This window comes from Tamandua tetradactyla, chromosome 5 (genome assembly GCF_023851605.1).
Source record: "Tamandua tetradactyla isolate mTamTet1 chromosome 5, mTamTet1.pri, whole genome shotgun sequence".
NCBI lineage: Eukaryota > Metazoa > Chordata > Mammalia > Pilosa > Myrmecophagidae > Tamandua > Tamandua tetradactyla.
This window is the reverse complement of record NC_135331.1, coordinates 144,291,028-144,316,802: the sequence shown is the minus strand read 5'-3', so window position 1 is coordinate 144,316,802 and position 25,775 is coordinate 144,291,028. Positions and strand designations below refer to the sequence as shown.

Here is a 25,775-nt window from a genome sequence, read left to right as displayed (position 1 = left end):
CCCTGGATGCCTTTGATTGGACATTTCTATAGACTTCTTTTAATTGGGACATTTTCTCGGCCTTAGAACTATAAACTTGCAACTCATTAAATTCTCCCTTTTAAAAGCCATTCCATCTCTGGTATATTGCATTCCAGCAGCTAGCAACTAGAATACCCCAGAAAAACCATGTTCTTTAATCCTGATTCAGTATTGTGGGGCAGGAACTTTTGATTAAGTTGTTTCCACGAAGATGTGAATGTTTGTATGTTTGTTCATTGTTGACAATAAAATTTTTTTTTAAATATTCCTGGTTCTATTTTATAGAAGAAAATGTAGAAAAGCATCTCAGGATCTTGTATTAAACAATGGTTTCTTAGAGTTTAAAGTTCATTAGATAGTTCTCCAAAGAGGATATACAAATGGTAAAAACATGTGAAAAGATGTTCAACGTCACTAGGTACTAGGGAAATATAAATCAAAACCAAAATGAGATACCATTTCATACCCACTAGAATAGTTACTATTAAAAAATAAACAGAAAATTAAAAGTGTTACAGAGGAAGTGGAGAAATATTAATACTTATTAATTGCTGGTAGGAATATAAAATGGTGCAGCTGCTGTGGAAGACAACTGGCAGTTCCTCAGAAGGCTAAGTATAGAATTACCATATGTATTAGTTAGGGTTCTCTAGAGAAACAGAATCAACAGGGAACACTTGCAAATATAAAATTTATGAAAGTGTCTCACGTGACCGTAGGAATGCAGAGTCCAAAATCCACAGGACAGACTGCGAAGCCGATGACTCCAATGGATGGCCTGGATGAACGCCACAGGAGAGGTTCACCAGCCAAAGCAGGAATGGAACCTGTCTCCTCTGAGTCCTCCTTAAAAGGCTTCCCATGATTGCATTTAGCATCACTAATTGCAGAAGACACTCCCCTTTGGCTGATTACAAATGGAATCAGCTGTGGATGTAGCTGACGTGATCATGACCTAATCCTATGAAATGTCCTCATTGCAACAGACAGGCCAGCACTTGCCCAATCAGATGAACAGGTACCACAACTTGGCCAAGTTGACACCTGTCCCTAACCATGACAGTCCACCCCTTGTCAACTTGGCACATATATATATATCACCTTAGACCATACTTAATTTCCAAATGAAAACAAATAAGCGCACATTTTTTCTTTTACCTGACAATACTCAACTGTCCTGCATACAACTGGAAACACATTAAATCTCTCCAGAATAGGGTGCAAATCCTTGGGCAACATTCATTCTTAAACTTGATATCTTACAACTTAAATAGTATAACACAAACAAAACAGCATTACAGTCCTCGTTTCTGTAACTGATCACGTGGTGGAAGTTCATATTTATCACTACCTTCTTCTACTACCCATTCCATGTTCCCTTTCCCCTCAGCAAGCACTTCACCTGGCTGTGGTTCCTTGCCTGGTGGGGTGACCCAAACCTTCATTCCTGAAGTCTCAGAGCCATTAGTGGTCCTGCCTGGATTGTGTTGTTGCAGTTTTCCATTGATTTTTTTTTTTTTTATTTTTTATTAATTAGAAAAAGAATTAACAAAACAATTAGAAATCATTCCAATCTACATGTACAATCAGTAATTCTTAATAACATCACATAGTTGCATATTCATCATTTCTTAGTACATTTGCATCGATTTAGAAAAAGAAATAAAAAGACAACAGAATAAGAATTAAAACAATAATAGAAAGAAAAAAAACAAAAAAAACAAAAACAAAAAACCTATACCTCACATGCAGCTTCATTCAGTGTTTTAACATAATTGCATTACAATTGGGTAGTATTGTGCTGTCCATTTCTGAGTTTTTATATCCAGTCCCGTTGTACAGTCTGTATCCCTTCATCTCCAATTATCCCTTCTCTTTTTTTTTTAATTAACGGAAAAAAAGAAATTAACCCAACATTTAGAGATCATACCATTCTACACATGCAATCATTAATTCTTAACATCATCACATAGATGCATGATCATCATTTCTTAGTACATTTGCATTGGTTTAGAAGAACTAGCAACATAACCGAAAAAGATATAGAATGTTAATATAGAGAAAAAAATAAAAGTAATAATAGTAAAATCAAAACAAAACAGCACAAAACAAAACAAAAACCTATAGCTCAGATGCAGCTTCATTCAGTGTTTTAACATGATTACTTTACAATTAGGTATTATTGTGCTGTCCATTTTTGAGTTTTTGTATCTAGTCCTGTTGCACAGTCTGTATCCCTTCAGCTTCAATTACCCATTGTCTTACCCTGTTTCTAACTCCTGCTGAACTCTGTTACCAATGACATATTTCAAGTTTATTCTCGAATGTCCGCTCACATCAGTGGGACCATACAGTATTTGTCCTTTAGTTTTTGGCTGGATTCACTCAGCATAATATTCTCTAGGTCCATCCATGTTATTACATGGTTCATAAGTTTATCTTGTCTTAAAGCTGCATAGTATTCCATCGTATGTATGTACCACAGTTTGTTTAGCCACTCTTCTGTTGATGGAGATTTTGGCTGTTTCCATCTCTTTGCAATTGTAAATAATGCTGCTATAAACATTGGTGTGCAAATGTCCGTTTGTGTCTTTGCCCTTAAGTCCTTTGAGTAGATACCTAGCAATGGTATTGCTGGGTCGTATGGCAGTTCTATATTCAGCTTTTCGAGGAACCGCCAAACTGCCTTCCACAGTGGTTGCACCCTTTGACATTCCCACCAACAGTGGATAAGTGTGCCTCTTTCTCCGCATCCTCTCCAGCACTTGTCATTTTCTGTTTTGTTGATAATGGCCATTCTGGTGGGTGTGAGATGGTATCTCATTGTGGTTTTGATTTGCATTTCTCTAATGGCCAGGGACATTGAGCATCTCTTCATGTGCCTCTTGGCCATCCGTATTTCCTCTTCTGAGAGGTGTCTGTTCAAGTCTTTTTCCCATTTTGTAATTGGGTTGGCTGTCTTTTTGTTGTTGAGATGAACAATCTCTTTATAAATTCTGGATACTAGACCTTTATCTGATATATCATTTCCAAATATTGTCTCCCATTGTGAAGGCTGTCTTTCTACTTTCTTTTTTTTTTTTTTTTTAAAGGAAAGACAGAGAGAAGGAAGGAAGGATAGAAGGAAGGAAAGGAGGAAGAAAGGGAAACATCTTTTAAACATTTTCTTGTTTTATTGTATTTTGTTTCTCCGTTTTTGTTACATGGGCTGGGGCCGGGAATCGAACCGAGGTCCTCCGGCATAGCAGGCAAGCACTTTGCCCGCTGAGCCACCGCGGCCCGCCCTCTTTCTACTTTCTTGATGAAGTTCTTTGATGCACAAAAGTGTTTAATTTTGAGGAGTTCCCATTTATTTATTTCCTTCTTCAGTGCTCTTGCTTTAGGTTTAAGGTCCATAAAACCGCCTCCAGTTGTAAGATCCATAAGATATCTCCCAACATTTTCCTCTAACTGTTTTATGGTCTTAGACCTAATGTTTAGATCTTTGATCCATTTTGAGTTAACTTTTGTATAGGGTGTGAGAGATGGGTCTTCTTTCATTCTTTTGCATATGGATATCCAGTTCTCTAGGCACCATTTATTGAAGAGACTGCTCTGTCCCAGGTGAGTTGGCTTGACTGCCTTATCAAAGATCAAATGTCCATAGATGAGAGGGTCTATATCTGAGCACTCTATTCGATTCCATTGGTCGATATATCTATCTTTATGCCAATACCATGCTGTTTTGACCACTGTGGCTTCATAATATGTCTTAAAGTCAGGCAGCGCGAGACCTCCAGCTGCGTTTTTTTTCCTCAAGATGTTTTTAGCAATTCGGGGCACCCTGCCTTTCCAGATAAATTTGCTTATTGGTTTTTCTATTTCTGAAAAATAAGTTGTTGGGATTTTGATTGGTATTGCATTGAATCTGTAAATCAATTTAGGTAGGATTGACATCTTAACTATATTTAGTCTTCCAATCCATGAACACGGTATGCCCTTCCATCTATTTAGGTCTTCTGTGATTTCTTTTAGCAGGTTTTTGTAGTTTTCTTTATATAGGTTTTTTGTCTCTTTAGTTAAATTTATTCCTAGGTATTTTATTCTTTTAGTTGCAATTGTAAATGGGATTCGTTTCTTGATTTCCCCCTCAGCTTGTTCATTACTAGTGTATAGAAATGCTACAGATTTTTGAATGTTGATCTTGTAACCTGCTACTTTGCTGTACTCATTTATTAGCTCTAGTAGTTTTGTTGTGGATTTTTCCGGGTTTTCGACGTATAGTATCATATCGTCTGCAAACAGTGATAGTTTTACTTCTTCCTTTCCAATTTTGATGCCTTGTATTTCTTTTTCTTGTCTAATTGCTCTGGCTAGAACCTCCAACACAATGTTGAATAATAGTGGTGATAGTGGACATCCTTGTCTTGTTCCTGATCTTAGGGGGAAAGTTTTCAATTTTTCCCCATTGAGGATGATATTAGCTGTGGGTTTTTCATATATTCCCTCTATCATTTTAAGGAAGTTCCCTTGTATTCCTATCTTTTGAAGTGTTTTCAACAGGAAAGGATGTTGAATCTTGTCAAATGCCTTCTCTGCATCAATTGAGATGATCATGTGATTTTTCTGCTTTGATTTGTTGATATGGTGTATTACATTAATTGATTTTCTTATGTTGAACCATCCTTGCATACCTGGGATGAATCCTACTTGGTCATGATGTATAATTCTTTTAATGTGTTGTTGGATACGATTTGCTAGAATTTTATTGAGGATTTTTGCATCTGTATTCATTAGAGAGATTGGTCTGTAGTTTTCTTTTTTTGTAATATCTTTGCCTGGTTTTGGTATGAGGGTGATGTTGGCTTCATAGAATGAATTAGGTAGTTTTCCCTCCACTTCGATTTTTTTGAAGAGTTTGAAGAGAATTGGTACTAATTCTTTCTGGAATGTTTGGTAGAATTCACATGTGAAGCCATCTGGTCCTGGACTTTTCTTTTTAGGAAGCTTTTGAATGACTAATTCAATTTCTTTACTTGTGATTGGTTTGTTGAGGTCATCTATGTCTTCTTGAGTCAAAGTTGGTTGTTCATGTCTTTCCAGGAACCCGTCCATTTCCTCTAAATTGTTGTATTTATTAGCGTAAAGTTGTTCATAGTATCCTGTTATTACCTCCTTTATTTCTGTGAGGTCAGTAGTTATGTCTCCTCTTCCATTTCTGATCTTATTTATTTGCATCCTCTCTCTTCTTCTTTTTGTCAATCTTGCTAAGGGCCCATCAATCTTATTGATTTTCTCATAGAACCAACTTCTGGCCTTATTGATTTTCTCTATTGTTTTCATGTTTTCAATTTCATTTATTTGTGCTCTAATCTTTGTTATTTCTTTCCTTTTGCTTGCTTTGGGGTTAGCTTGCTGTTCTTTCTCCAGTTCTTCCAAATGGATAGTTAATTCCTGAATTTTTGCCTTTTCTTCTTTTCTGATATAGGCATTTAGAGCAATAAATTTCCCTCTTAGCACTGCCTTTGCTGCGTCCCATAAGTTTTGATATGTTGTGTTTTCATTTTCATTCGCCTCGAGGTATTTGCTAATTTCCCTTGCAATTTCTTCTTTGACCCACTCGTTGTTTAAGAGTGTGTTGTTGAGCCTCCACGTATTTGTGAATTTTCTGGCACTCTGCCTATTATTGATTTCCAACATCATTCCTTTATGGTCCGAGAAAGTGTTGTGTAAGATTTCAATCTTTTTAAATTTGTTAAGACTTGCTTTGTGACCCAGCATATGGTCTATCTTTGAGAATGATCCATGAGCACTTGAGAAAAAGGTGTATCCTGCTGTTGTGGGATGTAATGTCCTATAAATGTCTGTTAAGTCTAGCTCATTTATAGTAATATTCAGATTCTCTATTTCTTTGTTGATCCTCTGTCTAGATGTTCTGTCCCTTGATGAGAGCGGTGAGTTGAAGTCTCCAACTATTATGGTATATGAGTCTATTTCCCTTTTCAATGTTTGCAGTATATTCCTCATGTATTTTGGGGCATTCTGATTCGGTGCGTAAATATTTATGATTGTTATGTCTTCTTGTTTAATTGTTCCTTTTATTAGTATATAGTGTCCTTCTTTGTCTCTTTTAACTGTTTTACATTTGAAGTCTAATTTGTTGGATATTAGTATAGCCACTCCTGCTCTTTTCTGGTTGTTATTTGCATGAAATATCTTTTCCCAACCTTTCACTTTCAACCTATGTTTATCTTTGGGTCTAAGATGTGTTTCCTGTAGACAGCATATAGAAGGATCCTGTTTTTTAATCCATTCTGCCAATCTATGTCTTTTGATTGGGGAATTCAGTCCATTGACATTTAGTGTTATTACTGTTTGGATAATATTTTCCTCTAACATTTTGCCTTTTGTATTATATATATCATATCTGATTTTCCTTCTTTCTACACTCTTTTCCATATCTCTCTCTTCTGTCTTTTTGTATCTGACTCTAGTGCTCCCTTTAGTATTTCTTGCAGAGCTGGTCTTTTGGTCACAAATTCTTTCAGTGACTTTTTGTCTGAGAATGTTTTAATTTCTCCCTCATTTTTGAAGGATAATTTTGCTGGATATAGGAGTCTTGGTTGGCAGTTTTTCTCTTTTAGTATTTTAAATATATCATCCCACTGTCTTCTAGCTTCCATGGTTTCTGCTGAGAAATCTACACAAAATCTTATTGGGTTTCCCTTGTATGTAATGGATTGTTTTTCTCTTGCTGCTTTCAAGATCTTCTCTTTCTCTTTGACCTCTGACATTCTAACTAGTAAGTGTCTTGGAGAACGCCTATTTGGGTCTAATCTCTTTGGGGTGCGCTGCACTTCTTGGATCTGTAATTTTAGGTCTTTCATAAGAGTTGGGAAATTTTCAGTGATAATTTCTTCCATTAGTTTTTCTCCTCCTTTTCCCTTCTCTTCTCCTTCTGGGACACCCACAACACGTATATTTGTGCGGTTCATATTGTCCTTGAGTTCCCTGATACCCTGTTCAAATTTTTCCATTCTTTTCCCTATAGTTTCTGTTTCTTTTTGGAATTCAGATGTTCCATCCTCCAAATCACTAATTCTATCTTCTGTCTCTTTAAATCTATCATTGTAGCTATCCATTATTTTTTCTATGTTTGCTACTTTATCCTTCACTTCCATAAGTTCTGCGATTTGTTTTTTCAGTTTTTCTATTTCTTCTTTATGTTCAGCCCATGTCCTCTTCATGTCCTCCCTCAATTTATCGATTTCATTTTTGAAGAGGTTTTCCATTTCTGTTCTTATATTCAGCATTAGTTGTCTCAGCTCTTGTGTCTCATTTGAGCTATTGGTTTGTTCCTTTGACTGAGCCATATTCTCAATCTTTTGAGCGTGGACAGTTATCTTCTGCTGCTGGCGTCTGGGCATTTATTCAGATTTCTCTTGGTGTTGGACCCAGCAAGGTTGTAATATTTTTCTGTGAAATCTCTGGGTTCTGTTTTTCTTATCCTGCCCAGTAGGTGGCGCTCGTGGCACACGTTTGTCTGCGGGTCCCACCAGTAAAAGGTGCTGTGGGACCTTAAACTTTGGAAAACTCTCGCCGTCTTGGGGGTTCGCTAGCCGAAACGGCTTGAGCCGGCCCGGGGTCCGAACGCAGGGAGGGTTGCTGGTCGCCGCAGCCAGGGAAAGAGCCCGTCCGAATTTCCTAGTCGGCCCTGGGCCACAAGTGTGGCGGGAGGGCGCCAGCGGCAGCGGCCCGCCTGAGAGAGTGCACGTTCCCGGGGAGTCACGGGTTTGGAAGGGGCCTCCCCCACCCGTCACCGTTCTCCGCGGCCTGGGGGTTTCCGATCCAATTCTCTCAGTTGGTCCGGGGGCTGCGCGTGGTGTGGGCGCCAGCCGTCTTTGTTTCAGGGGACCGCCTCTCCAATTCTCCCAGCCGGCCCGGGAAGGGGGAAGGGAGTAACTCCGGCCGCTTGCCACCCCGCCCGGTAAGGCCCGCGCGCCTCGGCGATCTCACCCGAGCTGCTTCTCTCAGCCAGCCAGCCATTCCAGGATGGGGTACGCTGTCTTTTTTATCTCTGTTGTGGCTTTGGGCGCTTTCTGTATCGTTTCTACTCCCCTAGTAGGTGTCCTGGAGAAGAAACTAAGATCCGCGCGTCTTACTAAGCCGCCATCTTCCAGGAAGTCCTTTCTCCATTGATTTTAATCACAGGGCATGGTAGCACTAATAGACGCCCCAGGGGATCTCCTATATTCCAAGAAAACTCTTCTTTACCTCCATTATGTAGTTGCAGTCCTACTTCCTTCTGATAGGCAGGGTCAATTACCCCAGACAATAATGTAATCCCCTTCTTGGTGTGTTGATCCAGAGGCATAAGTAGCCCAAAGTGGCCAGGTGGCAATCTTAACTTCCAGTTCAGTGGTATCACTGTTGTTTCTCCTGGAGAAAGCACACCCCGTTTTGGAACTAAAACCTGTAGACCAGCTGAACTCAGGGTAGCAGGGACAGGAAGCAAAAATTTTCCTAGTGGATCACTAGGAGTAATAGTGAGTGGCACCACACCCATTTCCACCCCTTGGTTCCTGGACCCATGGATCCTGGCTATGGGAGAAACAGCACCATACAGCGGACGCTGATTCAGAGCATACACAGCTTCCTGGAGAACATTACCCCAGTCTTTCAAGTTTTTGCCACCTAGTTGGCACCGTAATTGAGTTTTCAAAAGGCCATTCCACCGTTCTATCAATCCAGCTGCTTCTGGATGATGGGGAACATGGTAAGACCAGAGAATTCCATAAGCATGTGCCCATTCCTGCACTTCATTTGCTGTGAAGTGTGTTCCTTGATCCGAAGCAATGCTATGTGGAATACCATGACGATGAATAAGGCATTCTGTAAGCCCACGGATAGTAGTTTTGACAGAAGCATTGTGTGCGGGGAAAGCAAACCCATATCCAGAGTATGTGTCTATTCCAGTTAGAACAAATCGCTGCCCCTTCCATGAAGGGAGTGGTCCAATGTAATCAACCTGCCACCATGTAGCTGGCTGGTCACCTCGGGGGAATGGTGCCATATCGGGGGCTGAGTGTGGGTCTCTGCTGTTGGCAGATTGGGCACTCAGCAGTGTGTAGCCAGGTCAGCCTTGGTGAGTGGAAGTCCATGTTGCTGAGCCCATGCATAACCTCCATCCCTACCACCATGACCACTTTGTTCATGAGCCCATTGGGCAATAACAGGAGTTGCTGGGGAAAGAGGCTGACTGGTATCCATAGAACGGGTCATCTTATCCACTTGATTATTAAAATCTTCCTCTGCTGAAGTCACCCTCTGGTGTGCATTCACATGGGACACAAATATCTTCATGTTTTTAGCCCACTCAGAAAAGTCTATCCACATACTTCTTCCCCAGACCTCTTTGTCACCAATTTTCCAATTATGGTCTTTCCAAGTCCCTGACCATCCAGCTAAACCATTAGCAACAGCCCATGAGTCAGTATACAAACGCACCTCTGGCCAGTTTTCCTTCCAAGCAAAATGAACAACCAGGTGCACTGCTTGAAGTTCTGCCCACTGGGAGGATTTCCCCTCACCACTGTCCTTCAAGGACACCCCAGAAAGGGGTTGTAATGCTGCAGCTGTCCACTTTCGGGTGGTACCTGCATATCGTGCTGAACCATCTGTAAACCAGGCCCGAGTTTTCTCTTCCTCAGTCAATTCACTGTAAGGAACTCCCCAAGAGGCCATAGCTCTGGTCTGGGAAAGAGAAGGTAATGTGGCAGCAGGAGTGGAAACCATGGGCATTTGTGCTACTTCTTCATGTAACTTACTTGTGCCTTTAGGACCTGCTCTGGCTCTATCTCGTATATACCATTTCCACTTTACAATAGAGTGCTGCTGTGCACGCCCAACTTTATGGCTTGGTGGGTCAGACAACACCCAACTCATGATAGGCAACTCAGGTCTCATGGTAACTTGGTGGCCCATGGTTAAGCGTTCAGTCTCTACTAAGGCCCAGTAGCAGGCCAAAAGCTGTTTCTCAAAAGGAGAGTAGTTATCTGCAGCAGATGGTAAGGCTTTGCTCCAAAATCCTAAGGGTCTGCGTTGTGATTCTCCTACTGGGGCCTGCCAAAGGCTCCAGACAGCATCTCTATTTGCCACTGACACTTCCAGCACCATTGGATCTGCTGGATCATATGGCCCAAGTGGCAGAGCAGCTTGCACAGCAGCCTGGACCTGTCGCAGAGCCTCCTCTTGTTCAGGTCCCCACTCAAAATTAGCAGCTTTTCTGGTCACTCGATAAATGGGCCGGAGTAGCACACCCAAATGAGGAATATGTTGTCGCCAAAATCCAAAAAGACCAACTAGGCATTGTGCCTCTTTTTTGGTTGTGGGAGGGGCCAGATGCAGCAATTTATCCTTCACCTTAGAAGGGATATCTCGACATGCTCCACACCACTGGACACCTAGAAATTTTACTGAGGTGGAAGGCCCCTGTATTTTTGTTGGATTTATCTCCCATCCTCTGACACGCAAATGCCTTACCAGTAAATCTAGAACAGTTGCTACTTCTTGCTTACTAGGTCCAATCAACATGATATCATCAATATAATGGACCAGTGTGATGTCTTGTGGGAGGGAGAAACGATCAAGGTCTCTGCGAACAAGATTATGACATAGGGCTGGAGAGTTGATATATCCCTGAGGTAGGACAGTGAAAGTATATTGCTGAACTTGCCAGCTGAAAGCAAACTGTTTCTGGTGGTCCTTACTAATAGCTATTGAGAAAAAAGCATTTGCCAGATCAATAGCTGCATACCAGGTACGAGGAGATATATTGATTTGCTCAAGCAATGATACTACATCTGGAACAGCAGCTGCAATTGGAGTTACCACCTGGTTGAGTTTACGATAATCCACTGTCATTCTCCAAGACCCATCTGTTTTCTGCACAGGCCAAATAGGAGAGTTGAACGGGGATGTTGTGGGAATCACCACCCCTGCATCTTTCAAGTCCTTAAGAGTGGCAGTAATCTCTGCAATCCCTCCAGGAATACGGTATTGCTTTTGATTTACTATTTTGCTTGGTAGGGGCAGTTCTAGTGGCTTCCACTTGCCCTTTCCCACCATAATAGCCCTCACTGCACGAGTTAGAGAACCAACGTGGGGATTCTGCCAGTTGCTTAGTATGTCTATGCCAATTATACATTCCGGAACTGGGGAAATAACTACAGGATGGGTCCGGGGGCCCACTGGACCCACTGTGAGATGGACCTGAGCTAAAACTCCATTGATCACCTGGCCTCCATAAGCCCCCACTCTGACTGGTGGTCCAGAGTGACGTTTTGGGTCCCCTGGAATTAATGTCACTTCTGAACCAGTGTCTAATAATCCCCGAAATATCTGATCATTTCCTTTTCCCCAATGCACAGTTACCCTGGTAAAAGGCCGTCGGTCTCCTTGGGGAAGACTTAGAGGAAGGTTAACAGTATAAATTTGTGTCAGTGTAACAGGTTTCTCCCCCATAGGGACCTGGCCTCCCCTTCATTCAAGGGGCTCAGGGTCTGTAAACTGTTTCAAGTCTGGAAATTGATTAAGGGGCCGTGACTCTGTGTTTTTGTAATTCAGGTTAGACTTCTGTTCCCTTGACCTAGAACTCTTGTTTATACAACTCCAACAAGAATTTAGTAGACTACCCTTCTATTGTATTTCTAGGCACCCCATGATTTACTAGCCAATGCCACAAATCTCTGCGTGTCATATAATTTTGATGCCTCCTTTGAGTTTGTTGTCTATTATAATAGCCGCGTCTACCCTGTCTTTGGTGATTAAGTGCTGCCACCTGGCTTCTGCCAACTCGGGATCCTGTCATCCCCATTGTGTTTAAGGATTCCAGCTCAGTGACAGCAGTTCCTACAATAATATCTGACCTACAGAGAAGTGCAACCACAGAGCTCTTGAGGGATGATGGTACTAGTCTCACAAACTTATTTCTCACTGTTCTGGTAAATGGTGCATCCTCTGGACATTCCTGGGGTGTAAGAGCAGGCTTTGCATGATAAATCCACTCTAACATCCCAATCTCTCTAAGCCTCTGGATCCCCTCATCTACATTATACCAGGGCAGTTCTGGCATTTCAGCCTCAGGTAATGTTGGCCAACTTTTGATCCATGATTCAACCAACCACCCAAACAAGCTGTTAACACCTTTTCTAACTGCTCGAGCTATAACACTGAATGCAGAATCTCTGCTTAGTGGGCCCATATCAATAAATTCAGCCTGATCCAGCCTTATATTCCTCCCACCATTATCCCATACTCTTAAAATCCATTGCCACACATATTCCCCTGATTTCTGTCTATATAAATTGGAAAACTCACACAGTTCTTTTGGAGTATAACGTACCTCCTCATGTGTGATACTTTGTACCTCACCTTTAGGGGCCTGTTGGGACTTTAGTCTAGTTATAAGTCTAGAAGAAATGAGGGGTGGCGGGGGTGGGTCATGAAAAGAATTAGAAATATCTTCCAAGCCATTTGCTTCAGGGCTTTCATTTGCAGTTTCATCTGGTGAAACAGGATTAATAACTCTAGGGCTAATCCCTTCAGGAGGAGGTTGGGTGGCCAATTCCTCAAGGCAGGTTGGAGGTGGGGCGGCTATGTCCTCAGGGCAGACTATTACAGGGTTATCTAAAGAAGGCTCAGCATGGTCTAGAGTTTCAACCTCACCCCCAACATCATTATCAATCCATATGTCACCATCCCATTTTTCAGGGTCCCACTCCTTTCCAATCAATGCCCTCACTTTAACGGCAGACACCATGCAAGACTGAGATTTCAGTTTATGTTGTAAAGTTGCTACTCTAACAATAAGATTCTGAGTCTGATTTTCAGAGATCTCAAGTCTACGGCTACAGGAAATAAGATTTTCCTTCAGGATACTCATAGAAACCTCTACATCTTTCAGACGGCACTTAAGCTTCTTGTTTGAAGCCTTAAGCCCATCCCTTTCACCCTTTAGTGTAGACAGTGTATCTAACAACAACCAACCAACATCTCTATAACTCTTATTTCTACAAAACTCTGTAAAGGTGTCAAAAACATTATCCCCCAGAGTCTGGCTTCGTACAAGCGAAGCATTAGGAGAATCGAATGATGATATTTTGACTATCTCCTTTGCCAACTCAGTCCATGGATTGGGAGTGTCATTCTGATTACGGTAATCAGAGTTCTTAGTGTCTCTGAGCCCAGTCAGAGTAGAAAACCATTCATAAAAACCCATTTTTAAGATTCTGTTCCTTAAGAACCACTCCTGGTACCAAGATGTATTAGTTAGGGTTCTCTAGAGAAACAGAATCAACAGGGAACACTTGCAAATATAAAATTTATGAAAGTGTCTCACGTGACCATAGGAACGCAGAGCCCAAAATCCACAGGGCAGGCTGCGAAGCCGATGACTCCAATGGATGGCCTGGATGAACTCCACAGGAGAGGCTCACCAGCCAAAGCAGGAATGGAACCTGTCTCCTCTGAGTCGTCCTTAAAAGGCTTCCCATGATTGCAGTTAGCATCACTAATTGCAGAAGACACTCCCCTTTGGCTGATTACAAATGGAATCAGCTGTGGATGTAGCTGACGTGCTCATGACCTAATCCTATGAAATGTCCTCATTGCAACAGACAGGCCAGCGCTTGCCCAATCAGATGAACAGGTACCACAACTTGGCCAAGTTGACACCTGTCCCTAACCATGACACCATATGACCCGATAATCATTTTACTAGGTACATGCCCACAGGAATTGAAAGCAGTAACTCAAACAGACATTTGCACACCAATGTTCATAGCCAAAAAATGGAAGCAACCCAAATGTCCCTTAACCAATGAATGCATAAAGAAAATGTAATATATATGCATAATACCATAAAAAAGGAATGACATCCCGATATATGCAACAACATGGATGAACCTTGAAGATATTATGCTGAGTGAAATAAGCCAGACACAAAAGGACAAATATTATAAGATCTCAATGATAGGAAATAATTAGAATAAGCAAATTTACAGAGTTAGAATCTAGAATATAGGTTACTAGGGGCTGAGTTAGGGATACAGAATGAAGAATTAATGATTAATTTATAGAGTTTCTATTTGGATTGATTGCAAAGTTGTGGAAATGGATGGTGGTGATGGTAGCACAATATTGCAAGTGTAATTAAAAGCACTGAATTATATAAGCAAATGTGATTAAAAGGGAAATTTTAGGTCATTTATATTACTAGAAAAAAATTAAAATATGAAATATACAACTGTACAACACAGTGAACCCTATTCTAAACAATGGACTACAGTTACATACAATTATAAAAACATCTTTCATGAATTATAAGAAGTGTACCTCACTAATGCAAGGTGTTAATAATACGGTGGTATATGGGGAAAAATACTTCCTAATATAAACCATGGACTATAGTTAATTGTACAATTGTAATATTCTTTCACCAATTTTAACAAAAGTAATACACTAAGGTAAAATGTTAATAATGGGAGGGTAGATAGGAAGCTGTATTTCTTACATAATTTTTCTGCAAACCAACAACTTCTCTAAAAAAAAAACCAGCTGGTGGCTACGACAGCTATGTCCCCTCACCCTACCCCATCATGGCTGCCACCATGCCCAGAGGTCTGCTTCTTGGGGACAAGGTCCCCAATTTCAAGGCCAATACGACCATTGGCTGCCTCGGTTTCCATCTGAGAGATCCATGGGGCATTTCTCTTCTCCCACCCTTAGGACTTTACCCCAGTGTGCACCATGGAATTTGGCAGAGCTGGAAAGTTGGCAACAGAATTTGCTAAAAGGAATGTTAAGATGATCCCTTTCAATAGACAGTATTGATGATCATCTTGCCTTGAGCAAGGAAATCAATACATACAATCATCATGCGCGCATAGAAACGTTACCTTTCCCTGTCATCAATGATAGGAAATGGGTCTTTGTCATCCTGTTGGGAATGCTGGACTCAGCAGAGAAGGACAAAAAGGGCATGCCTGTGATGGCTCATGTGGTGTTTATTTTTGTCGTGATAAGAAACTGAAGCTGTCTGTCCTCTATCTAGCTACCACTGGAAGGAACTTTGATGAGATTCTCAGAGTAGTTATCTCTCTCCAACTGGAAGCAGAAAAGGAGGTACTGCCCCAGTTGATTAGAAGGTTGGAGACAGTGTGATGGCACTTCCAACCATCCCTGAAAAGGCCAAAAAACTTTTCCCTAAAGGAGTCTTCACCAAGGAGCTCCCATCTGGAACATAAATAATTCTGCTACACTCCCCAGCCTTAAGTCTCTCCAGGAAGCTGGTGCTGGAGTTGCTTGCTTAGCACAGTGAGCAAGAGTTTGCTACCCACCAATCACGTTTTCCTACAGCAATCCCATAAAAACATCCTAATGTAATCACAGCCAAGGTCTTTAGGTTGCTATACTACTGGCTTATTAAATGAAAATGACACCATAAATTTCTTGAGAATTTTCTCTGTACCTCAACCAGAATTCTGTTCTCTGTATCTCAGCACTCTGATGGCTCTCTCTGAAACATGCTCACTATTTGGGGCTAGAATCTCATTTCAGGGTTTGTATCATTGATGGTTGCTCCATCATAAAATGGCTCAGCTTTTCAGCTGCTCTACTCAAATCCTCTCTTCTGTTAGTCATTTTGGGGAGTAACAGAACTTGAGATTCAACTTTCTCTGTAAATGCCTAAGTATATAACCCAAGAATGTAGAGTAACCCAAATATTCTTCAATATTCTGTTTAAGCCACAGCTGGGGGGAAAAACCTTTTCAATTCTGTACTTTCCCAACTCAAGTGGGAAGAATGGGAGGAGAGATTCTCAAAATATTTTACTTTAAAGAAAAGAAAAATTTGCAATAAATTTCTATCAAAAGGGGGAGCAACAGAAAAAAAAGATGCACGAGAAAATGGGAACTCCTCTAACAAATGCCATGTGTTCTTCATACAGAATTTCTGTGCATTAGTCTGCTCTAAAATGTGATATACATAAAAAAGCACTCCTTGGGAAGAAAGGAAAGGATGATTTTAAATGTTTTATTATAGAACTGTTCTTGCAGTGGGTGGCTATTTTGTGAATTTTGCTTTTTTGGGATTAGCAAATAAAATCCTTTGCTAAAACTGGGGGAAAAAAAAAAGGCAGTTCCATCAACCCCAAGTCTCATGCTTATTGGAAGGTAGGGGCTGTGTAAAGGTAAACAGTAACCAGTGGGAAATAGTTAACAAAATCTGTTCCCTGAAACCCTAGGGTGGCATGGGGATATCCCTTGTTGAGAGGGTTCTCCAATCCCCCTTCTTCTAGATATCTGTTTCCTATTTTTAGGATTCTAAATAAGTTTCTATCTGAAACAAAGGAGAGCTCTACTGCTTAAAAAAACTTTTTTAAACCCACAACTTCAAAGTATTTTCCAACTCTGAGGAAATTGTTTGGTTTGCATCTAAAAACATCAGAAATAAAAATCTTTTCTACCATTTTTACATATATCATAGTAAGAATAAGAAACTACAGAAAAGTTATTTGGGTATTACCTACTGCAAAGTGATGTAGGGTACTTGATCCAAATAAAAACAAATGATGCTAGTATTACCTATATACCCACAAATACCACCGCTTAACTATAGCATGCTAACAAATTGAATATCAAAAGGAATCAACAAGCATAAAATCAATTTCCAGCAATTTATTTTCATTAAAATAAAAATCCAGCTTTCCCATTTCTATTTTAGCCTCTGGCCCTACGGATCCAATGTAAGTGGACAGTTGTCTACTTAATGAGTGAGAAGGTTCTACTTTTTGTTTTAGCCCCATAATACATAAGGGTTCTGTGGTAGTTAGAGTCAGGTGTCAACTTGGCCAGGTGAAGGTGCCTAGTTCTGTTGCTGTGGACATGAGCCACATGTAAACCTCATCTGTTGCTGATTACATCTGTAGTCAGCTAGGAGGCATGCCTGCTGCAATGAATGATGTTTGATTTAATTGGCTGGTGCCTAAATGAGAGAGCTCAACGTAGCACAGCCCCAGCAGCTCAACATACCTCATCTCAGCACTTGCAGCTCAGCCCAGGCCTTTGGAGATGAAAGGAATCACCCCAGGGAAGGTTGTTGGAACCCAAAGGCCTGGAGAGAAGGCCAGCAGAGATCGCCCTGTACCTTCCCACGTAAGAAAGAACCTCAGTTGAAATTTAGCTGCCTTTCCTCTGAAGAACTATACATTAACTAAATAAATCCCCCTTTATTGGAAGCCAATCTGTCTCTGGTGTGTTGCATTCTGGCAACTAGTAAACTAGAACAGGTTCCATTATTCTGAAAAAACATGTTTCATGACATTAACTCACCAAAATGATCTGAAGGAAAATCTCATATTGTCGCACATTATACAGTGCTTCTTTTAACATATATGGCTGAAGTTCTTTACTCAAGAGTGGGTTCTGTGCTGCTTTCTCAAGGATGGCTGTGTAGCGGTATGCCTGGTCCTGGGCAATCTGAAGTTGAGAATCAATGTGTTGAGTGGTAACTGGGATTGCTTCATGTAGAATAGATGGCACTGTTTAAAAGGCATAATATGAGAGGGATGAGGAGTCTTTAAAGAATTAGAAGAGAACAGTAGTTGTCTCTAAGGAGTAGTCAAAACTAAAAAAATTTCATCTAAAAATGGTGTATTGTATATCCTATTCCTCACTACAAGTTAAATTTTAACCATGACACATTACTACAGATTTACAAAATTAACCTAATGGTATACCTACAATCATCGATGCCTTCTCCTCCCTTTCCACAATCTCTGTTAAATAAACGAATTCCAGTAACAATCATGGTGAGTTCTTTCAGCTGACGTTCTTTGTCCTTTTTAGAAAGAGTGAGAAATGTCGCAAGCTCAGCCTGAGGAAAAACACTCTGCAGGGCAGCTAAAATAAACCACAAAAAGAAAACAAAACGGCAGAATAAAGATATCAGAAATTAAACTGCAAGTTTTTTTTTTCTTTCAGCAGAAAGTTAAGGGACTTGTATTATATCATTCTTTACATTTCTGATAGTTGATTAGTGAACAAATAGCAAAAATGATCATATATCAAAACTGGAGTGCTGAAAATTAATGCCATCATCTTGGGTTCATTTCCAATAATTAACTTACTTCTTTAAATTTTTGGCAATGGACATTAAAACACACAGTTCTAATTGGGACTCTGAGTAGCAAAAACACTACTTTAATTAAAGAAGGAAGCCATAGGAGGGTATAGATATCAGCAATTTCTCCTCTTAAGGTATGAAAGTGAGGGAGTATTTCCTGAGAATAAAATAGGGTCCTCTTCTGCCATCCATTACAAGTAGACTCAATGTCTTTCATCAGTATGAAATCTCCTCTGCCAGCTGACCCCATGCCAAATCAGCCTGGTACCCTCAGTCACACTGACAATGTTTCTCTGAGGTGGGATAGATCCGTAGATATGTACAGCTCTAAGAAAATTAATCATACTTTACTTTTTAAAGGTGCTACTTCAGTTTTTAAGTTGATACACAACGTGGGTGAGCTTTTACCTCTTACTTGTGCTGGTTTATTGTCGGCTTTCTTTTGTGTTTTGAAGATAATAAAAGGAAGTTCGAGCGTTAACACTTCCGATTTAATACATTTTAAAAATCAATGGTCATATTTTTCATTTAGGGAACAGACACTGTTTCCATCTTTTACCTGTTGCCTCTCTGACAATCTTGATATCTGTAGGTGATCCAAGTCCAGAGCGCAGTAACACATAGCTGACAACTTTTCTGTAGAGACTTTCCAATTCTTCTCTAGCACATGCTCTGTTATCTGTAATTTCTCTGCTGACAGAGCTTAATCTAGACTCTAGGACCCGATGATGTTCTTCAATAAATTCCTCTAAAATTAACAAAGGAAAAATAAATAAATAAAATAAAATTAGCAAAGGATAATGGTCCACATAATTGATATTTGGAATTCTTCTCACATGTAAAAGTAGGACCAGAGAAAAACTGGCTTGGAAATGGTAATATGCAGCATGGAAAGTTTTTTCTTGAGATGTAATAATCAAAATAAAAATAAACAGTGGCCAGCAAGTAACCTTAAGAGAAAAGGCCAGTGGGACAGATTTATTAGTCAGAGTGATTCAAATTACAACTTTTTCAAAACACATGAGACTTCAGATACTCCGAGAGGGCTAAAACCACTCAATTAATCAGAAAATATAGAAGACAATTTATACTATATATAAGTAATATAGTATAAAAAAGAAATATAAACATAGAATGCACAGTTCATACCCAAAATCTTGCTAAAAAAGCAAGTGAAAACTTTCTGTAAATTAAAAAAAACTAGTAATTGTATCAATTCCATGATTATTTTATCACTTTAAAATTTTTTCATTATAAAGCAAAATATATAGAATATATGTAAGGGGAAAAGAGACAAAGAAAATCACCAAATAGAAATAATGATGGCATTACAGTGGGAGTGGAGACAATCTATGAATGAATTTATTTTCCTTTTTGTTTCCAACTTGTCTTTGATGCATGTATTAAATTATTTATATAATGAGATAGATTCTAACTTAAATTTACCATCACTCCTTTCTTTTGCTGTCAGTTTCATAATTTAGATAAACATGCATAAGATAATGATACAAACCAGTATAGAACCAAAGTCTGCAAATTTAGACCTTTTAACTAGGCTGGTTGTTTTACTTTCTAATTATTGTATATTAGTGCCATAAAGGTTAAAACACAACAGACCTGAAAACATAATTATCACGGGCATCATAATGAGAATAAACATTTAATACTCACGAAGTCCATTGGCATTTTTCTCATTTAGTATTTCCAACATTATTAAATTCCTCAAAGTTGGAAAACATTTCAAAGGAGTGACAAAAAACTTTTAACTGTTCACTAAATGAAGCCCTCTTACCTGAAATACAATACAAAGTCTTTAAAAAGTCATCAAAATAGGTTGGGATATGTTACCTCGACTTGTATAATTCATATCAAAGTAGACTTGCATTTTAATGGTGTCCAGGGATGGATTTTTACTATCCAATAGTCGAGTGACACAAAGCTAGAAAAGAATAGTCCATCAATGCTTCTTAGTTACATTTTTCTGAAACACTCTAAATATTTTCTGAAGATAGTTTCAAAAGTAAAGAGGCACATCGAAGCAATGGTTCCTGATATTTATCCACCAAGAACCTCTTTTATGGGGGGTACAAAGGTAGTTCAGTGGTAGAACCCTCACCTGCCATGTGGGAGACCTGGGTTCAATTTCCGGCCCATGAACTCCTCCCTGCCCCCCAACCCCCACAAAAATTCAACAAATGGTGCTGCAGTAATGGGATAGTCACATGGAAAAAGAATGAAATGTGACCCTGACCATACAAAAAAAAAAACCTTTTATTATTTTTTTCTCTTTGAGGACTTCACACTTCATAGACTGCCCAACGGGTAACATTTATTAAGCAATAAGTTACTTCCCCTGAGTTAGGCGCTATCACCATGCCCAAGAGCTAAGAGTCCAGTCAAAAACAAAACACTTGACATTTTGGTTAATTTGTGAGGTCTCAACATGGATAAATGTGTCATGAACCTTATACTTCTGTCTAGAGCTGCTCTAGAGTACCTCATTGTCATTAAATTGACCTTGAACATTGCTTCTTTGCTGAAGCTGGAGGTCACATGCCTTTCATAAAAAGCTGCTGCAGCCAACCTCCTCTGTTTATGAAATTTCACTGGCTCTGCCTACTACTTGAAAATGTCTTCTTCTGGTCTGTTTTTTCCCCATATTCCTCCATAGGGAGGGCTCACTCTTCTCTGTCTTTCCCTTTAAATTGGGTGGACAACCAAAGTTTTCTTTCTTTCTTGTCTTTTTTTTTTTTTTTTTTGCGCCTTCTCACCCCTAAGTCTTCATATACCATAGCCACCAGACACATTCACAGCATCACCTTCACACCCACCTCTCCCAGTGTTGGCCTTGCTTTGGGGTGAGGGTGGGTTAAGGGTGAAGGAAGCAGGAATAAGAATTGGAGATTCTGTCTTTATGGAAGTCTGCATACCTGGATTATCTAGGTAGGGGAATCCTATTCTAAAAACAGACTTTATAAATAAAAAGATTAGCTCATCCATGAGTTGTAATTGAGAAAAAGAAAAATTAATTCTATCACTTGAATTATGATATACTTTGCTAGATTTTGTGGCTATCATATTGAAAGTATATTGAGCTTGATTCTTTCCAACTTACTAGAGCTGGAGGGAAAAAAAACTTTTCTTGAGCCATGGAAAAGGGAAAAACTTATTTTCTGTCACCCTTGGTTCTCCTCAATGGCTTTTCAATAAAATTTCTGACCATCACAGTCATTTCCCTTATTGTACTAAGAATAGGATTTATACCACATTTGAAAAATCAGCCCATAAAATTTGACCTCTACTCTGCCCTTTAGGATCATGGAGTTTCTAAGGCAGACTTTCCCAAATAACATATTCCCCAGCTCCAGGCTTCCAATATTTTCCCAATCCTTGCAGCTTCTGCATATAGATGTCCTAACCCATACAACGTCTGCACATATGACTGTGGTCCACTATATGAATTGCTGGCTGTGAAAGAAGATGGAGATAATGAAATTTTTTCCTGCCTATTTGTGTGAGTCCCAGAAAATGTCCATATACAAGTTTGGGAAAGTTTACATCAAATCCTTTGTATAAAGGAGGGAATTAAATCCAATTCATTATGCCCAGGAGAAAAAAAATAAACGTAAATTTTTAGGAAATTAGACAACTAAATCCATTAAGTCCAATGTAAAACTTGTGAAAAATATTAAAGATGTCTAAAGTTCTTGCCTTCTTTAAGTCTCAAACCTTGTTTGCAAGCATATCTACTTGATTTCTAACTATGGATTATTTTGCTTTGGTTTCAATTTTTCCTTTAGAATTGAAAAACACAAATTATATTGACTCAATAATTGTATTTATATGAATCTTAATTTAGTGCTATGTAACCTTACAGTATATGACAAACCAGTTAATAATGTTCTCAATATAACATAAGATTAATAATGAAATGTCTCTAAAACACTGTGGCAGATACTGCCACCTGCCCACCCAGTATGCGTGTCCCTCTTTCCTTATTAACAGAGCTCAACTTTGCTTTGGGATAAATATTTGTTCAGTTGAAAAAAGAAAAAAAAAATCAATATCCCAGGCTCACTTGCAAAAATCACTCTGGTCTATAAAATACAAGCAAATGTGGGGATTATGGAAAAACTATCATTTTCCTGATTGAAAGTGGCACACACATTGAGCTTTGCCCTCCCTCTTCTTGCCTGGAGGTGGAATAGCTATTTTGGGGGCATGGGAATGAAAGCCACCTACCAAGGATGGTAGCCCATAAAGACAGGAAGAACTGCCTGTCTACCTCCAGACTGTTTTATGAGAAAAAAAAAAATCCTCGTTTGTTTGCTCTATTATTTGGCGGGGTTTGCTTCATGCAGCTGAAGGTTATAATGACTAATACAAACATTGAATTTGGAATTAAAATAATTCCAAATTTGCAAATTATTGGTTAATCACCTTTACAAGTTTCTGCACATCACTTTTTATGAGAGTTCTATCGATGTTAAAGCCATTACTTGGATCCAAGACAACAGCTTTCACCTGAGAATAGGAAAATAGACCATTAAATGATTTTATCATTTTGTGCTATTATGAAATTAGTTTATTATGTTTCTATTGAACAATTGCCGCTTGATTGCTCAGGGATTGACTCTTCAGTTATTTTTCTTATTGCCCAAATTATCAGCACCTTCATTAGAGAATGAAAAAAGAAGCAATAAATATAAAAAATTTTAAAGGTGCTAGAAAAATTACACGGGGAAATCAAATGGTTAGATTTTAGGTTGAGGAATTATTTGAATATGTTATTTTACTTTTACTGTGCATTCTTAACCAAAAACAAGAAGAGACAAACGAAGGCAATGAGCAACTTTTACAAGAGCAAACACATTACATGTTAAAAAAATATTCTTACACAGGATAGGAACATCATTGAAGTTAAAAAAATATTCTTACACAGGATAGGAACATCATTGAAGTCTCTAAAACTCATCAATGCCTTCTAAATCAGTCTTATAAATCTAGAACTGACATGTTTTACAGATTTTTAAAAAACATTGTTCACTAACTGCTTCCATGATCTAAACCTGTTTCCCACTCAACAGGAACTAGGAAAGCTTCACACAATTTTAAGGTGAAAAGGGGCACCCCTTAAAAATTGTTTTAAATAAAGGAGTAATTCACAAAAATGTTCACTCTTACCATAAAAGCAACCAGAGTTTCAGAAACAATCTCTCCATTGGCCGCACATTCTTGTACTATTTCTCGAATGATATTCTTTATAACAGTCTCTGCTTGAGTGGGAGGCATTCTGGCTAAATTAAACGACATTTTAATAATTAAATTTACATATGTCTTCCCTTTAATATTCTCCACTATTTTATTTCTAGAGTCACAATATTATTTATTGACTCTATAGTATTTAATTTTTAGCATTTAGGCCCCTCCTTTTTTTTCATTAGTTTGTTTATTTTTAAATGAAGGGGGTTGTTGATGAGAGAATAGTTAGATTTGAACTGACTGAAACATTTCCTCTTATTACTTAAATGATGGAAATTACTGAAAATTATTGACATAATTATTTAAACTGAAAAGGCTGAATAATTTTTGAAAAAATAAAAACAAAATTAATGGGAAACTCAAACTCCATCTGTGTAGATGGCAGAGAACAGATTGAAAGAGGAGGAGATGCTTATTCCACCACATTCACTAAATGACCTTTCATAACTATAAGAGTATCTTGAAAAACAATTTTGCTCAGATCATCTGAATTACTTTTTCTGGACATCCAACATGGAGTTTAGCCTCTTGATAAAATTATTAAAGAAATAACTCAAAATATGAGAGCTACGCATTTCAGAAAAAAAGGATCTCCTGGTTTTAATTCCATTTACTATCAACCAGGAAAAGGTGCTAGATTTTCCCTGAGTATCAGTAACTGGACTCAAGGCAACTAAGCATGTAAACAATACCAAAGGAGGATAAAGGTAAACTATCTGTAATATTAGTGTTGAGGTGAATGGGGAATAGTAACATTTGGCATGCGTGCAGGAGAACCAGATGCCTACATTCAAGCCCAATCATTTTCTAGCTCTGAGACCTTGGGCATTTACTTCACCTCTCTGGGAGGCAGTTTCCTCATCTGGAAACTAAAGATAATGTTACTAACTCTTCCCAGAGTTCCCATTCAAATAAGTTCTATATATCAGTGGTCAGGTTAGTGCATGGCATACATAAACACTTAAAACAGCAACTTGCAACAAAGTACTCAACGAATGTTAGCTACACGGTTATTTTGTAAACTTGGTTATGAATGGATGGAATAGCAAGACCTTTTACACTGTTTTTTTTTTTTATTTAAATTGGGCTTTCAATTTTGTACTGACAATTATAGGGCGGTGAAGTTAGCTATTCAAAAAGAACAAACAAACAAAAACAGGCCCAAGATCACAACGTGTAGTGTATATTTGAGTTAATTAGTTGCATAGTCTTTAAACTGGAGGATAAGAATTTACTCCCCCTCTCCATCTCAACATTCTCCATTGTTGGTGCAGGATACGTGAAAACATCAACAATTTAATAAGATGTTGGAATTTTTTTAAAGCACAACATGTGATTGAAACATGCACACGAAGACCTTTCCCTGACCTCAACCCAGTGTAAAGACTTTTACTGAGCACTTGCTGCATGAACTAAGTGCCATGATTGTCTCATTTCACTCCCCATTCCCGTACGCAAGGATGAGGTAGGTGGTAACTGGTACCCTCCAAAGTTGAAAGAAGTGAGGCGGAGGACGCTGAAGTGAATGTGATCACCCGGCGATGCGGGGCTGCCTTCAGGTCCCGCGTCGCGGGGCTGCATGCGTGTGCACGCGCGTGTGTCTGTGTGTGCGCGTGCGCGGTCCGCAACATGTCGGGGTTGCTAAAGACGCTCCTTAGCACCCTCCAAACCCCACGCGCCGAAGTAACAATTCCCCCGAGTTCCGGCTCTTGTGGGCAAGAGCCGCGCCGAGCGAAGGACTGAAGGCTCAGGTGCCCGCCCCCTGCGGGTTGGAGCTCTGACCTGAGGGCCCGGGTGCCTCTGGTGGGAAGTGGCCGCGGTCGCGGTTCTGCGCGGTGGGGACCGACGATAAGTCTCAAAGAGGTTGGGCCGGGTCCTCCAGCGGCCCGGGCCCTGCCCGCCGCCCCACGTTCTCCTCCTCAAGGGCGCGGAGCCCGGAGCTGGCCGGCCATAGCCAGAAGGTACAGCCAGAACTGTGCGTATCGGATTCTGCGCCCCGGGCCTTAGCCTCCACAGAGGGGCAGCCGGGCGCTCTCCGCGGCGTCCGCGTAACCATGGAGATTCAACACGCGGGACCGAAAGGGGCGGGGACAAAGCCCAGCGGGGCGGAGCCAAGGTGGGGTTGGTGTAGCTGAGAGTCTTTCCCGGAAGTTGGACAGGTTAAGCGTTATAAAACAAACGAAGCACAGAAGGGCCCAAACCCCAGGTAGAGAAGGGCAAGTTCACTAGATGCCGGTGATTAAGGTTGTGAAATACAAGAGTTCTTGAAGTATGTTAACTTGTTAGCACGGGATTCTCTGAGGCGTTTAGGAAAGGTGGTGAAAGGT

General features: G+C 39.8%; 1 protein-coding gene and 1 pseudogene across 2 annotated transcripts in view; one reads left to right on the top strand and one right to left on the bottom strand.

Moving 5' to 3' along the window:
- Positions 1-25,441, bottom strand: part of CFAP206 (cilia and flagella associated protein 206) — an 85,127-nt gene extending 59,686 nt beyond the window's left edge. Inside the window, exons 1-7 of one of the 2 annotated variants that reach the window (XM_077162381.1) lie at positions 25,231-25,441; positions 23,371-23,483; positions 22,627-22,710; positions 20,035-20,125; positions 18,746-18,934; positions 17,805-17,963; positions 17,394-17,602 (exon numbers count right to left, since the gene is read on the bottom strand). In XM_077162381.1, the coding sequence (XP_077018496.1) occupies positions 17,394-17,602; positions 17,805-17,963; positions 18,746-18,934; positions 20,035-20,125; positions 22,627-22,710; positions 23,371-23,478 (840 nt within the window). In that variant the 5' untranslated portion in view covers positions 23,479-23,483; positions 25,231-25,441. The remainder of the gene's footprint in view (positions 1-17,393; positions 17,603-17,804; positions 17,964-18,745; positions 18,935-20,034; positions 20,126-22,626; positions 22,711-23,370; positions 23,484-25,230) is intronic. The other variant, XM_077162382.1, reaches the window with a different exon arrangement.
- Positions 14,670-15,333, top strand: LOC143684938 (peroxiredoxin-6 pseudogene; annotated as a pseudogene).
- Positions 25,442-25,775: the final 334 nt, after the last annotated feature.